The sequence below is a fragment of the Eucalyptus grandis genome, chromosome 6, assembly GCF_016545825.1.
Source record: "Eucalyptus grandis isolate ANBG69807.140 chromosome 6, ASM1654582v1, whole genome shotgun sequence".
NCBI lineage: Eukaryota > Viridiplantae > Streptophyta > Magnoliopsida > Myrtales > Myrtaceae > Eucalyptus > Eucalyptus grandis.
The window spans coordinates 24,905,788-24,920,046 of NC_052617.1; the positions used below are offsets into that span (position 1 = coordinate 24,905,788).

Consider the following 14,259-nt stretch of genomic DNA (forward strand, 5'->3'; position numbering starts at 1 on the left):
ATGGACTTGGTGGGGAGTGGTGACTTGGGGTGGAGAACATTTATGCTGGACAGAAAAGGTGTTTACTGTTTGCATGTGGAAAAATTGGAGAAAAAAAAAAGTGATGCTGGCTGCTTAGAAATTCTCTGCAATTCATTGCTTGTGTTAGTACCATATCAATCCCTTTATCCTGGTCAAATTCTTGGGGACAACTTTTTTTCTTAGACACACGTTATATAACGTAGACCATGCGTTATAAATGCGTCCAGTATTACATTTTCAATATTCAAATTTGTCGTTTCCAGCTTTACCTAATTAAATTTCTTTTTGTAGTTAAAGGTGGGGACAGAGAAGCACGGAGGTTTTGTATAATTAAGTTGGTGTTTCATTCAGAGCATGTTGGTCTGAATTTGGCATCAAATATATATCGTTTTTGGGACATTTCATCATCAAAGTAATTTACTTGGTAATTACAATGTTTCGCGCATTACAAGAAGAGGGATTTTTATTATTCTAAATGAATATCAAAGCCAAAAAAGGTAATTAATAATTGAGGAAACCATGAGTATAGAAGAATTTCGAGTTGAAGTTCGCGTTAACATATCAAACTAAAAGAGCCTCAAACATCCCGTTGGTATCAAATATTGAACCCAGAAAATCTGGTGCAGCAAATTATTAAAGCAAATATTCTGGGGTTTTGCCGTATTTCTTAAAGTCGATAGGGCGACCAGCGACGAGTAATCTTTTTAGGGCTACTACTAAATGGAAGGGACTAAACGGTGGCGATTTGCCAAAAGTGCTGGTTATAACATATAAACTCGTAAGCTTATGGGTGAAGAGGACCACATGCATCATGCATGTAATAACATATAAACTCGTAAACAAGGGATGTACCATACTTTAATATCCTCTCTCACATGCAAGCCAAATTAAAAGTGATGCAAACGATTTGACAAAGGAAGAGCCCCACATGTGAAATAAGCTGGGTAATACCTAACCGTAAAACTATTGGGATGTGTAGCAAAAGTCAAATACCTGGAAGTCCAAGCTAGAGCTCACAAACACAATAGTTAGACTCGCTCAAAGGTTTAGATCAATTAGTTACAAGACAATTAGGATTATTAACTACCCATCATCATACCAATTCTTTAATATGAAATTTTTATGACACAATTGACACTCTTAATTTAGTATCATTTCACATCAAGATGTCTCAACTTGAGTCTCTTCTTTTTTGCATGTGAGGGGACTCCAACAGCATCATTTGAACTGTGTTTACCATGAGAGTTCTTCCTTAACCAATCATTGGAACGATTTGGGGGACACAACCAATCAACCAATGGCTTTGTTATCACTTTCTTAGGTCGACACGATAGAATCCTGATACACTCACTCAAGAAGATCTCACCAAGGAGAAATCCAAGTCTGACCCCATAAATATATTTAGTTGTACCTACATTTGCTCACAAGTTTAAGTCAATGAATTATGATCAATTAGGATTATTAACTGCTCCGCATTCCATTAATTTTTCGATGTGCGATTTTACAAACACAATTCACACGCATATCTGAACTACTACCAACCATGCTAAGAAGTCCAATCCAAAATATTAGAAAGTCAAGGAGACTACATGCTTAAAGTATATCGACTCATTAGGAGCGATGTGGATAATTTAACGTGGCTGAGCTGGTTCGGTTGCTGGAGGTAATTGGCTTCGCATGTCGTGTTTAACAACGGACTTATACATTTGTTATGTCCGGAAGCAAACAAGCGAATAACAGAATATAAGTATTTTCGGGATATAGGGGCCCCAAGAGTACTGTCTATTCCTGGTGAACGATGTTGTAAGACTTAGGTTGGAAGCAAAAGATTTATAATTAGACATTTGATACCCAATTGCACCAAAAGTCAAGTCTCTCTCTTTCATCTTTATAGCTTTTCGTAGGGGGACTTTCTTCACCTGGCACCTCCCCAATAATACATGTATATCTCCCAATAACTGTTCAAGATATGCCTTTTCTTTTTCTTACAAGTGCCAACTATTGAAATTGAGGTACAAAAGATTAGGAGAAAATAAACTTTATGCCTCCATTTTCCAAAGCGATTTTTTCAATCATTCAAGAAAAGAGAAAAGGGGTGTGCATCTTAAAGTCATATACTCATTTCGTAGTTTCTTTTCTTGGGTGAGTTGTGGGGGAATCTTTGGACTTTATGCCCACAAATTATTAGTTTGTGTCTTCCAAGCGATTCCTTGTGGTTGTACTACTTCTTTCTTCACCACAGAGCAGAAGACACAGCAGAAGCCTCATTTCCGAGAAAGAGGGTGAGATTCCCCATTAACACATGTTACTCTAAATCGTATCATTACAATAATAGCTTCACATGTGTCTAGTAATCAAGCCCCCACAAAAGAAAGTTGAGAAAAACGTACATCATAAGAATCTGGATATCTATCGTTGGCTAGACGCTATCATTTTAAGAAAAATAATATAAATAATTTTTAAACTTTGATTCAATTTATAACATCATTTCTAAATTGTTAGTGAATGTTTAATTTAGTCATTCGACTATACGGAAATATTCAATATTGTCTCTAAATTTGAATTGATGGAAGGATTACATTGGATATTTCCATATAATTCGAAGTTTAAATTGAATATTTACCAAAAAATTCAATGATCATGTTAAATAAGTTAAAAATTATAGGACGACGTCCTACATTGAGTTAAAGTTTGCACATTGAGCCAAAATTTAAGTATTATTCTTGTCATTATTATATTATTTTATTAGTATGATAATTGTTTTTTGGAGGACTATGAATAGAAGCAGAGAAATTTGTTTTAAAAGAAAAGGTAAATGAAATAGGGCAATGTGTATCAATAATACTTTCTTACAAACAATGATTTCCGCAAATAAATGCATAATCCGACGTAGTCCACCACAATGGAAACAAGATGCCCCTCCTACTCGGTAGTTGGCAAAGTAGATAAACAAAACATGAAATGACTTAAAGGTAATCAAAGAATATCGGCAACCAATAAAGAATGTCCTCCTCAAAGCACAAAACTCATACGTGGTCAGGAGGCGTATCCTTGAAGAACCGTGTAGTTGGAAATTGTCATCGATTGAATAAAGCTCTTCCGCTTGTGGCCTTCTCTATCACTTATCGTACAAGTTATTAGAGTTCAAAACAGAAATTTAATCAATTTGAGATTTAGAGAATAATTAACACTGAGGGCACATCTCCGGTGCATGTGATCTTGTTTCAAAGAAGAAAATTTCATTTTGGCTAATGCAATGACTTGTTCACAGCAAAAATTAAGGTTGATGTGAATCATTCTTAACAAACTACGGAAGTTTGGAAGTTGAGGTCGCTTCTTATTGGTCCCGGTAAAACTCCGAAGCGATTTCCCAGACATGGATAAGTGCACGAACTATTAACATGCCGCCTTGAATGAGCTAGTGAAGTTTGTTCCTTCCGTATCGATAATTTTTCAAGTTGATTTGTTCAAGCACAAGGTTCAACGACGTCCAACTTATGTTATATGCACTGTACATATAGCCAAGGGTTTTCTTCCTCTATCATTCGGTAAGTCCAATACTTCCAAGAACTTCGATGCTTGATCTTGTTTAGAGAGTATTATTATATTTATTATATAGAGTGAGACTGTTGGAAAAAAAAAACTTTAAGTATAATAGCAAATTTATTATTCATTTATCCATCTATTTATTTATTGTCGTTGTTATGATTACCTCTTGTGGTGGAGGTTCTCGTCCCTTCACAAGGCCATGTCTTTTGACCATTTATATTCGAGTTTTGCGTTTTAAAGAGATTTGACCGTGGCTCTTTCGTCTCCTTCTTCGATTCTTCCTTCCTTTTCCATTGTTCAATCAAATCAAGTTCCAACTGATTTATCTTCTCTTGGTAAGTAGACTAAGAAAAGAACATTTGAATACTCCTTACTCCCCCTCAACTTTATTTCTCTGCCTTTTTTTTTTTTTCTGATTTGCACCACTTCTATCCTTATTCCCCCGACATTTGGATTATCGTGAGGTAGCATTCGTACCCATCATTTATGGATATGAGGACTCGAATCCCACCTCAAAATACGATTAGTTTTACTTTCTCATTTCAACTAATTGAATAAACATATTAGGTCAAAAACAAATAACATAATTAGGAAAAACTTTTTCAATTAATTCCTAATTTATTGTACAAATATCAATTCAATTATAAACTTTTCATTTTTACTAAGGTAATCCTAAACCCTTAATATGAAATTCCAATTGTGTCATTCCGGCCAATTTTCGCTTAAAAACACAGGCATAGCAATTTAGGTATCGTTGACCATCTTATATGTCATTATTGGCATTTGAAATTGACAATTTTTTTTATTTATTTTCTTTATCTTTTCTTCCTTTTTCATTGTACAATTTTCCCAAATACCATCGTCCAAACGCTGTCTCCTCTCTCCTTCATCGCTATGAGCTTACGGAGTTGGTCGCTCCTCTCCAACATCTCGTCCATCGAACCATCAGCAACAACTTGAACAAGATCTAAGCCTGGAGCTCCAAGCTCTTGAGCTCAATGCTGCGACAAAGCTCGAGCCCTCCAACTCTAGGAACTCAAGCTTGACACCACGGCGGAGCTCGAGGTCATCGAGGTCAATAACAAACAGATAGAGTTAACAGAGTGTGACATTCGGGATAGAGTCTACGACCGAGATCTCTATGCCACCGACCGTCTAGGTCGTCAACAAATAGAGCAAGCGCCATCGCGTATTCTATGGAGGCCAATGTACTGTACATCTCGACATCAGCGAGTTTTGCAATGTTAACTCGTAAAATTCAGTACAATAGCTTTATCCACAACAAAAGACTTAATTCGTGTCACTTGTACTGTATCCAAAAGAGAATTTGCTAGAGCAACTAAAGGCTTAATTTTAAAGAGCTGCAGGCTTAGAGATCGTGGATCCCGGTGACGTCGGCCAAGGCCATTTTGCCGTAGCTAGGGCCAATTTGCGTGGCGCAAGATACGGAGGTAAACAGCCACTCCTCCATGGCTGTCGAGCTAGTAGCGGTTAGAATATATAAATATTAAATCACGTTTTCATTCAACAGCTTAAAATTTTAGACTATTTGGTAGTAATCTTAAAAATTCTCACATAGTACCAAAGCCGGAGAACCTGAATTCGAATCTTTCTAGACCTCATTTGCCTTTTTAATTAAATTTTTACACTTAGTACTAGATAAAAGACCAGACTAAGTGTGAGGGGGTATTAGAATATTTAAATAATAAATCACGTCTTCATCTAACAGATTAAGTTTTTAGAACAATTAATAGTAATCCCATAAAATCTCACACTAGCCATCGAAATCTCAACAAACTTGATGGCCATGGGCCAAGCCTCCATACTTGGAGCCACCATGGACATGAATAGGAACCTCTAAGGAAGATGATGAATAGTAGCATTGAAAACAAATAAATAAATAAAAAGAACATTGATATTTTCACACATAGATTTAGGACTACATTGGCAAAATTGGAAAACTTAGAACTGAATTAAGATCTGGACAATTAGTTTATGATTAATGGGGTAATTTCCCACATAATTACATAAATATAGTTATAGTTGATTGTAGTTGAAATTTTAATGTGCTCGCTAACCATATTTAAAACCATTCAATCCTTTGAGAGAAATGCAACAAAAGGAAAGAATATCCCTAGACTAACTTCATCGTTTCCATCTTGTAAGAACTACGAGATCATTCGAAAGATGCCTTCGGCATTTAGGGGTTGTAGACCAATCATAGAATCCTATCCAATATGTAAAACACATTAGCTATCCATTCTTAGGTTAAGCGGTAAGGGTCAAAAATGGCAATAAGTTACTCTTAAAACTAGCATTCTTGAGGTTAAAAAGTAAGGCGAAAAGAGAGAGAAAGCCCTTTGTTTCCAATTATCCTATAGCTCAATCCGGAACCACGAGAATCCTTAGTTAGAATATAATCCAATTCATCATCTTTTGAAATTTTGAGAAGAGTTGCACTTTGGAGAGAATAGTACAATAAAGATGTAGACTATGTTTGGTGGGGGGAGTCATTTCTTTCATTGGTCTTGGCAGAATTAGTCATGGGCCGAAGAGGCGATGGTTTACCCTATGATGAATGTCAATAATTCAAGTATGACCATCTTCAACTTATGAGCCTAGCCAATACAAAACTCTATAATAATTCCCAATTTTCCTGATTCAGCAATTCAATCAACGATTTCTCAATAATGGATATTGATAAGATCCCTCCATTTAACAACACCTTATGATGGAAAGGCCTTAAAGTGATTTCTCATTCATGGACGGTGATAAAATCCTTCCACTTAACAACATCCCGTGATGAAAAAGCCTTAAAGTGAAGAGCAAGGTTCAAATAAGCAAAGAATTGCAGTGGATACATGGGCATTTAGAGACGAGAAAGGGCATAGTAAGCAACAAAATGCTTCGAGGAATAGAAAATAAGTGTAGATCCAAAAGTAACCAAATTGATCAACCTTTGAATTGCTATCGGATCCACCAGTAGGCAAGAGACGACTTAACAAACTGAAACATCTTAGTAGTCAGAGGAAAAGAAAGCAAAAATGATTCCTATTGTAACAGCAAGTGAAAGCCTAAACTGTGAAAGCGGAGTTGTAGAGGAGCAATACAAGTGTTGTGTCGCTAGGCAAAGCAATGGAATGTTGCACCCTACATGATAAGTAGCCGAAAGCATCGATAGCTTACACTCAGAACTTAGTAGAATGGTACATGTGAAATCCCATGTGAATTAGCAAGGACCACCTTACAATGGTAAATATTCTTGGGTGATTAATATCAAAGCAGTACCATGAGAGAAAGGTGAAAAGAACCCTCATTGAGGAGTAAAATAAAACATGAAACCTAAGCTCTTAAGTAATGGGAGTTGACTACTAAGACTCTAAATGCTTGCCTCTTGATAAATGAGCCCGCAACTCCTCGACAATGGCTTGATTAAGCAAACCCACCAGAGCCATTGTGAAAGCAAGTCTTCGTAGGGTAATTGTCATTACTTATGGAACCGAGCTTGAGTGATTTATATATGACCAAGATGAAGCTCTAGTGAAACTAAGTGGTGGTATACCAACTAATGTTGAAGAATTAGTCAATTAATTGTGATTAGGGGGAAAATGCCACTTGAACATAATTCTTCTCGAAATGTGGTGGGGCGCAACAATTGGTAGACATCTTGGGAGAAAAGCACTACTTCGATGCGTGCTGCGAGAGCGTTACCCAATTGACACAAACTCTTAATATTTGATATGATCTCCAAATAATAGTGGTCAAGACAATCAGGAATAAGCTTCATCATGGAGATGGAAAAGTCTAGATCACAAATTAAGGCCCTGAATGAATGATGATAGGAACTTAAGTATGTCCCGCATCTGAAACCTGATTATATAACCAAACAGGGCCTGAGCACCTCGAGAAAACGATTTAATTCGAGACCATGGCATCCCGATGCCGATTACGACAAATATTCATATTTTTAGAGCTAGCATGGGCTTGGGTTTCACGAGGTGCATTTCCAAAGTTGACTTAATCGGGCCTAGGCAGGACGATTGCCAGCTAACAGGGCCATGATCATACTCAGTCGAACCATAAGTACCTTTGGGCGGTCATCTGGGCCAATCCTTAAGTGGCCCACCCCAATGGAGTTCTCCTTCACTTATTCTGTCTTTGGGAAACGTTCTTTATTTCACTTCTTTGGTCGGAGTCGGGCCTTGCCATGTCCGTGGGCTTAGTGGTTTTATGATAGTTCGGGCTTGGCCGGCCGAAGACGCGCTTTGAATCCTTTGATCATATTAGGATCGTGACAACAATTTCTTCCTGTGAACGTCAGATATCATTCCATCAAGAGGCGATCGCATCGTTCTTGTGTTACATCAACCGTCGAGGCAGGTACCTCAGCAGTACCCTTCAAACCAGGGACAACCAAAAAGACACTGGACTGATTTTCTTGCGCTTACCCCGGGTTTGCCAATGCATCGGCCCATCCGGTAGCTTCCTGGAACATGGCCTTGAGTCGATACACCTGCAGCATTCTTGGCAACCTTCCGCAATTATCCAAAGGCAATGTCGTATGCTCAGAAATCTAGTGTCCTCTCTACAGATATAATGGTTCAAGCCCTTCAATCTTTTATGTACTGACAAATAGTCGCAACTTCTAGCAGTGAAGATGTTTAAAATCAATCAACTAATCTCTTGAATACTCGTAAGGATATCACAGTTCGCCAGAAAAAGAGAGCATTTTCGTGGACATCCTTTTTCTGCCAGTTTTCAGGGTCAGGTAACAAAATTCAATTACACGGTACCAGATCTCGACCAAGACATTCTATATAGCACATGTTCGACGATGATGATTGCAATTGAGGTTCCATAACGGAATGCACCATGTCCTGATCATCGACTCTGCCGCAGGCCGAAGAGGACCAAAGATACTCAAGCTGACAAAAATAGAAGAAACCTGAAGCTTTCATATATTTTTTACACAAAAGGAAGATCCCACCTTTTCTTTGGAGGAGAAAGACAATACCTTTGTCAAAAGCATGGTTATGGTGTGCAATTTCTCACACTTCAATCTCTCTCTCTCTCTCTCTCACTAAAAAGCTAAAAGAAGTGAGAGACACGGCAAGATGATAGGGAAAAAAATGGCACATTAATCCAAAGGGATCGGCCCGTTCGATAAGAGATAGGTTTGGGCGTACGTCGCAATCTTGGCTTTCGTTTCACACTACTACGGATACAAAAGTAGTGCATCGATCCCGATCCTGATCCCATCCGTCTTAGAGTGCTACTAATTCCTCATGAGCCACCTGATCACAACTTGACTGGATCATGGACTGATAGAGAGCTCATGAATCCCAAGGGATTATTTGGGCAAAGCCCGGAGCACCTTTTCATAAAGGCAAAAGGATAAGACATCAGATACGGCCAAAGACAGCGTTGTCCCATGTTTTAAAAGTACACAGGTCGCCCTTGAACTGTCAACAAAAAATTCCAAATAACCTTCAAAAGTCAGAAAACGTGTAAGTTGGCCGTTACATTAAAAACTTTTTTTTTAGTAAAGTGAAGTTATCTTCATTCGCTTATGGGCTTACGTAAGCATCACCTGTTTGTTTACACTTAAATAACAGTAAAAATTACTTTTTACCCTCCGCCAAACTTATAAAATCATAGAGAAATTGTTCTTTGAGTATTGTTAAAATTTCAAGAAATTTTAATTTTAAAAATGTCAAAATACATGAGCTACAATATTTAGATTAGACAAATAACTGAAAGTAAAATTGATCCAGATAAATAGATATTATTGCCATATAATATGTGTACACAATCCATCCGGGCACTAGCACAATATTATCCGCTTTGTTCGTAGTATACCCACATCCTTACCGTTTTTATACATATCATGCTCGTTTAAGTTTGCGCGAGACTTGTCTACCAGCGCAATAGCCCAAACCTTAGTGATGTACAATCAGAGACATATCAGGAACCCAACGATATAGCTTTATCAAGATCTGAAAATCACAAATATGAAATGGCTTCGATACCCCTTATGCCTTTGTACCCATGTTTAATCCCACGAATGATTATTCCTAACATACCATGAACAAGTTGAACATCAAACCATTGCTACTCACCAAAAGCAAGAAAGGATCCGAACACGAATGATGCAAACCCTAGTCTAATTAGCGACAGAAACATCTCCAGCATAGACATGAATCGCATTTACGACGCTTTATTAAAGAGAATGTCGAACCTGGTATTGGGACCGAGTGGCAGGTTTAGGTTCTCAGCAGACCAAATGATTTTCCTGTCCAAACTGATATATCTTCTAGGGTTTCATGGTAAATGAGCGGGAACACAGACGCCAAACGCAGTTTATCGAACCGAGTTCTCAGTTCTCCATCGACGCGAAAGCGAAGGACGATATTTATAAGACGAGCCCGAGGACAGGAACCGGGATTTTCGAGTGCAGTGTTTTTCCATATTTGTGGAAACAGCGCTGATATTTATTCCTCCTGATGACATAAAATCCCTAAGCAGAGGAGATATTTCGAAGAGGTCAAGATGCGTCTGCGTGCACGTAGGCCTTGAATATGCCGTGTTTTCTTAGCACGGACAAGAGCGCAGCCCTGAAACTTTTCCTTGGAAGTGTGGTCTAAAACGATGCAGATTTTTCACTAGGAAAAGGAAAATGCAGAGAGAGAGAGAGAAAAAGTAAGGAAAAAAAATGAATATTTTCGTGAGGTTTTTGGACTGCTACTGGACCGACTATTATTGGCGGTCCAGATTGTCTGGCGCCCACCTCCATCGTCCGAAATAGTCATAATAAATTCGTAAAGAAAGATAAGAAAAATAAAGAGAAAATAATTGGTTCGATTGACCTGGTCAAAGTGATAATGTTTGTTTCGCGGTGTATGCTTATCCGGCGCTCAAGTCTGTTCCAGTGCACAAGGTCACATATTGCATCACTGTAAATGGCGTACTGCATTTTAATTTATTTTTAATTTTTAATTTGTGGATCTAATCAATGTGCTCTATCACCAGCATAGAAAAATTACAAGTCCCACGCATGCTAATATATTCCTATCTAGAGTAATGTCGATGACTACACATTTGTTATTCGGCGATCTGAGTCTAACTTGATTTATGTGAAAAGAAGGTCACAATCGGATTTGATTTCGAGCTGGAAATCCCTAAAGTGTGAATTGGGGAAAAAGAGAAAGGAAGTGAGAAAAAAAGAAGTTTAATTTGCATCATTTAGGGGTTCTATTTGAGATAATGACACAAATGATAATATAGTCGCTCTACTTTAGCCCAATTTTTTGTATTATCCTTTAACTTTTAATTTATTCAATAAGATCGATTTATAAACTTTTTGGTACACCTCTTATTTAATCGCTAGACTATATGAAAATGTTCCATGTTATCCATGGACTATTAATATATGTTGTTTTTTGTTATGGTACCATAATAATACTAAACAGTTTTATACAACTCATGGATTAAAGTAAACATGTAACAAAAGTCCACGAAATCATGTTGAACAATGATAATATTACATATTGGACTAAAATTCAAAAATTATTTTGTATAAATGTAAAATCTATGGACTACATTACCTGTTAAAACAAAGGTCATGGATTACTGGTGTGATTTACCCCACTGCTTCGATTGAAATGGCTTTTTTTCCCAAAGGAGAAGCGAGCTCGCACGTGTGCCCCCCCGTGTCGGACGTGGGGGAAATCACGAAACGGCACCAAAGGCGGCGTCGCCTCTGTCTGATCTGATCGATCATGCGCACAGCGCCCCCCACAAAACCTGGGGGGCCCACATCCAGCCCTTTCGATCACAGGGTCCGTACCCTCAGCCACACGCTTCTACGGTCAACGGTGGCCGCATTTGCACCCCAACTCCATCCCTGCCCTCGTAAATAAAATTCCTTCACCAAAAAAATTAAAAATTTAAAAAAAAAAAACAAGAAAGAGAAAAACCGGAAAGAGGAAATATACGATGAAAGTGGGGGCGAATTCGATCGGACGGGCGATAAAACGTGAGAATCTTTTCATCGACTTGCTGTCGCCATTCGAGCCCCGTCGATGAGCTCGGCTTGTACGAAAACATGGCACGTTTCCTTACCTCCTTTGCCCAACACCCCAAAAAAAAAAAAAAAAAAAAAAAGATAAAATAAATTTGGGGAAAAAATTAAAGAATAATTCGAAAAAAACACCCACACAAAAAACCCAGGAATGAATTATTGATTGACCGCCTTATAGATTCGTCTCTTCCCCCTGGTATATGATCCTCCCTCCCCATCTCTCTGTCTCTCTCTAGTCCCTTCCTCTGCCAAACTATCAGTCCTGGCTGCTGGCGTCGATCGGGTAGAGCCTGGTGCATTTGCAGAGGCGAAAAGCTCCGATCTTTCTCGAGGTGGGTCGATAGAAAAAGGGACAAACTTGGGTTGATTTTTCCTTGGAGCCGGACGAGGTGGCTCTCGAAATCCGTCGCCACTTGCAGAGCATCGGAGTCTTCAAGACCAACCACGAGCAAGTCATGGTAACCGCTGCCGCTGCCTTTCTTTCTGTGCCCTCTGTTTTTCGGTGCTTCCATTTCGACTGCGTGATGAAGAAGAAAGTGAAAGGGTCGGTTTTGATTTTCGTTGTTCCGGTCGGTTTTGCTTGTTCAGGTGAGCCCGGTGATAAGAATGGGAAACGACGATTTGGGTCCGCCGTGGCTGAAGCCAATGCTCCGGGCGAGCTACTTCGTGCCCTGTCCCGTCCACGGAGACTCCAACAAGAGCGAGTGCAACATGTTCTGCTTGGACTGCGTCGGAAATGCTCTCTGTTCTTACTGCCTCGTCCACCACAGAGACCATCGCGTCGTTCAGGCACGTCATCGTTCAAAATCACCCCTTTTCCCGGATTGCCTGTGAAAAAATCCATCTTTTCGATCGAACGGGATTGTAAGTCCTCTGTTTCGGGGGGGTTTTGTTTTTGCAGATACGACGATCCTCGTACCACAACGTGGTGAGGGTGAATGAGATTCAGAGGTACATAGACACATCGTGCGTTCAGACATACATAATCAACAGCGCGAAGATTGTGTTCCTCAATGAGAGGCCGCAGCCCAGGCCTGGGAAGGGGGTCACCAACACTTGCGAGATTTGTTGCAGAAGCCTCCTTGATTCCTTCAGGTTCTGTTCTCTGGGTTGCAAGGTAAATTCGTCTGATTCTCATCCTCCTTTCTTGCGATTGAAGTACATTTTTGGGGGGGGGTCGTATGATTGATCGATTCATGGACAAGTTCTTCTCATTCATTCGTTGTTGAATTTGAGTGTTTCTGATCGATTTTGTTTTAGTTTGACTAATGAATGATTGATGGATCACCTCAAAATTTGTGGCGTATATTGGATTAACCGCCCAGGTTTTCTGGTTCTTATTAATTTAATTGAGTGCAAGTTCCTTTTTGACTGATATTTTGTCTCTGTGGCAATGTTTCTTCACCTACTCTGCTGATCGAATCTACTGAATTTTGCTTGCTTTCAAGTCATTCACATTGGCATGGCGTCTGTTTCTGAGCAAGCGTGTGTTGACCAAAGTTTCGACATTTCATCTGAATCCGTCCTTTCTTCTTCTGCAGCTCAATGCAATGAAGAGGGGCGATGATCCTGACCTCACATTCACTCTGAAACCCAAGCACGGCAGGGATGCGCTCAGCGGCGACTTCGAGTCAGACGAGTCCTCGACTCCGAAGAAGCCTCGGAAGTCCCCGTTCTTCAGCCGCCTGATGGATGGGACGGCGTTTTTTACCGATAGTAAGATTGACAGGGGAGAGAGGCTGACTTGGTCTGGCGATGACGCCCCCGCAAGCATTTCTCCCGGCACTCCGCCAATATACAACCACAGCAATGCCAGGCGAAGAAAGGGCATTCCTCATCGCGCTCCTTTCTGAAAAAATGAAAAGAAAGAAAAAGAAAGACAGAAGAAGAAGAAAGAAGATCAAGTCTTTTTCTTAGTGTACAGTTGTATAGTGAGTCAATGGGGACGAATACAGAAAGATAAATTATTAATGACAAGAATGCAAAGTGAAATGCGGTATATAGGGGGGGTCGAAATTGCCAAAAACTTTAGCTGTAAAAATATTATATATGGTGAACGATTGGACATAGTTTGTGCCTTTTCTCGTTGTATATATGTGGACCAAGGATTTGGCTTCTACCTCTTTTAGCTGCTACATAGGATTTAGTTTTATGAGGTAGAAAAATCTATAGAAATATGAAGTGTACATATGTCCCATGTACTACTGATCATATGGCTCCCTGATATGTTCAAACATGATTTGCAATAACGGAGTGGCATATTGATAGTGTACAGAAAAACCTATGTTCGGCGGTTTTGCATTGCTCAACTTTGGACTGGGGAATGCTAGTTCTCTTGCAAGTGTTTTTGTCGATAGGTGTGAAGAACACTTAATGTGACTCAATGGTTCGATGTGGAAACTGATTGATGTCTAGGATTATGAAGTGGGATTTTCCTTTTCTTGAATCGGCCCCCATGTTTCTTTTGCCTTGTTCTTGAGATGGTAGTTGGTCTTTGGTGGATCCCTCGTCTTTTTTTAGGTCCCACTTCAATCATGGGTCAGCTCACTGTACTCGAACGGCATCCTTGTTCTTTCTATCTACAGCTGATATTCGCTTGATAGGTTGGC

General features: G+C 39.4%; 1 protein-coding gene across 1 annotated transcript; it reads left to right on the forward strand.

Moving 5' to 3' along the window:
• The first annotated feature begins 11,810 nt into the window (after positions 1-11,810).
• On the forward strand, positions 11,811-13,896 carry LOC104449041 (hypothetical protein). The gene is made up of 4 exons (XM_010063038.3): positions 11,811-12,108; positions 12,239-12,439; positions 12,552-12,767; positions 13,192-13,896. The coding sequence occupies exons 1-4, from the start codon at positions 12,106-12,108 to the stop codon at positions 13,501-13,503; spliced, it is 732 nt and encodes a 243-aa protein (XP_010061340.1). The 5' UTR covers positions 11,811-12,105; the 3' UTR covers positions 13,504-13,896.
• The last annotated feature ends 363 nt before the right edge of the window (positions 13,897-14,259 follow it).

What these genes read in the sequence shown, in the direction of transcription:
- LOC104449041 (XM_010063038.3), top strand. An exon ending in GAGACCATCGCGTCGTTCAG is followed by an intron (nt 12,440 to 12,551) that starts GCACGTCATCGT and finishes TTGTTTTTGCAG; the next exon opens with ATACGACGATCCTCGTACCA. An exon ending in TCTGTTCTCTGGGTTGCAAG is followed by an intron (nt 12,768 to 13,191) that starts GTAAATTCGTCT and finishes CTTCTTCTGCAG; the next exon opens with CTCAATGCAATGAAGAGGGG.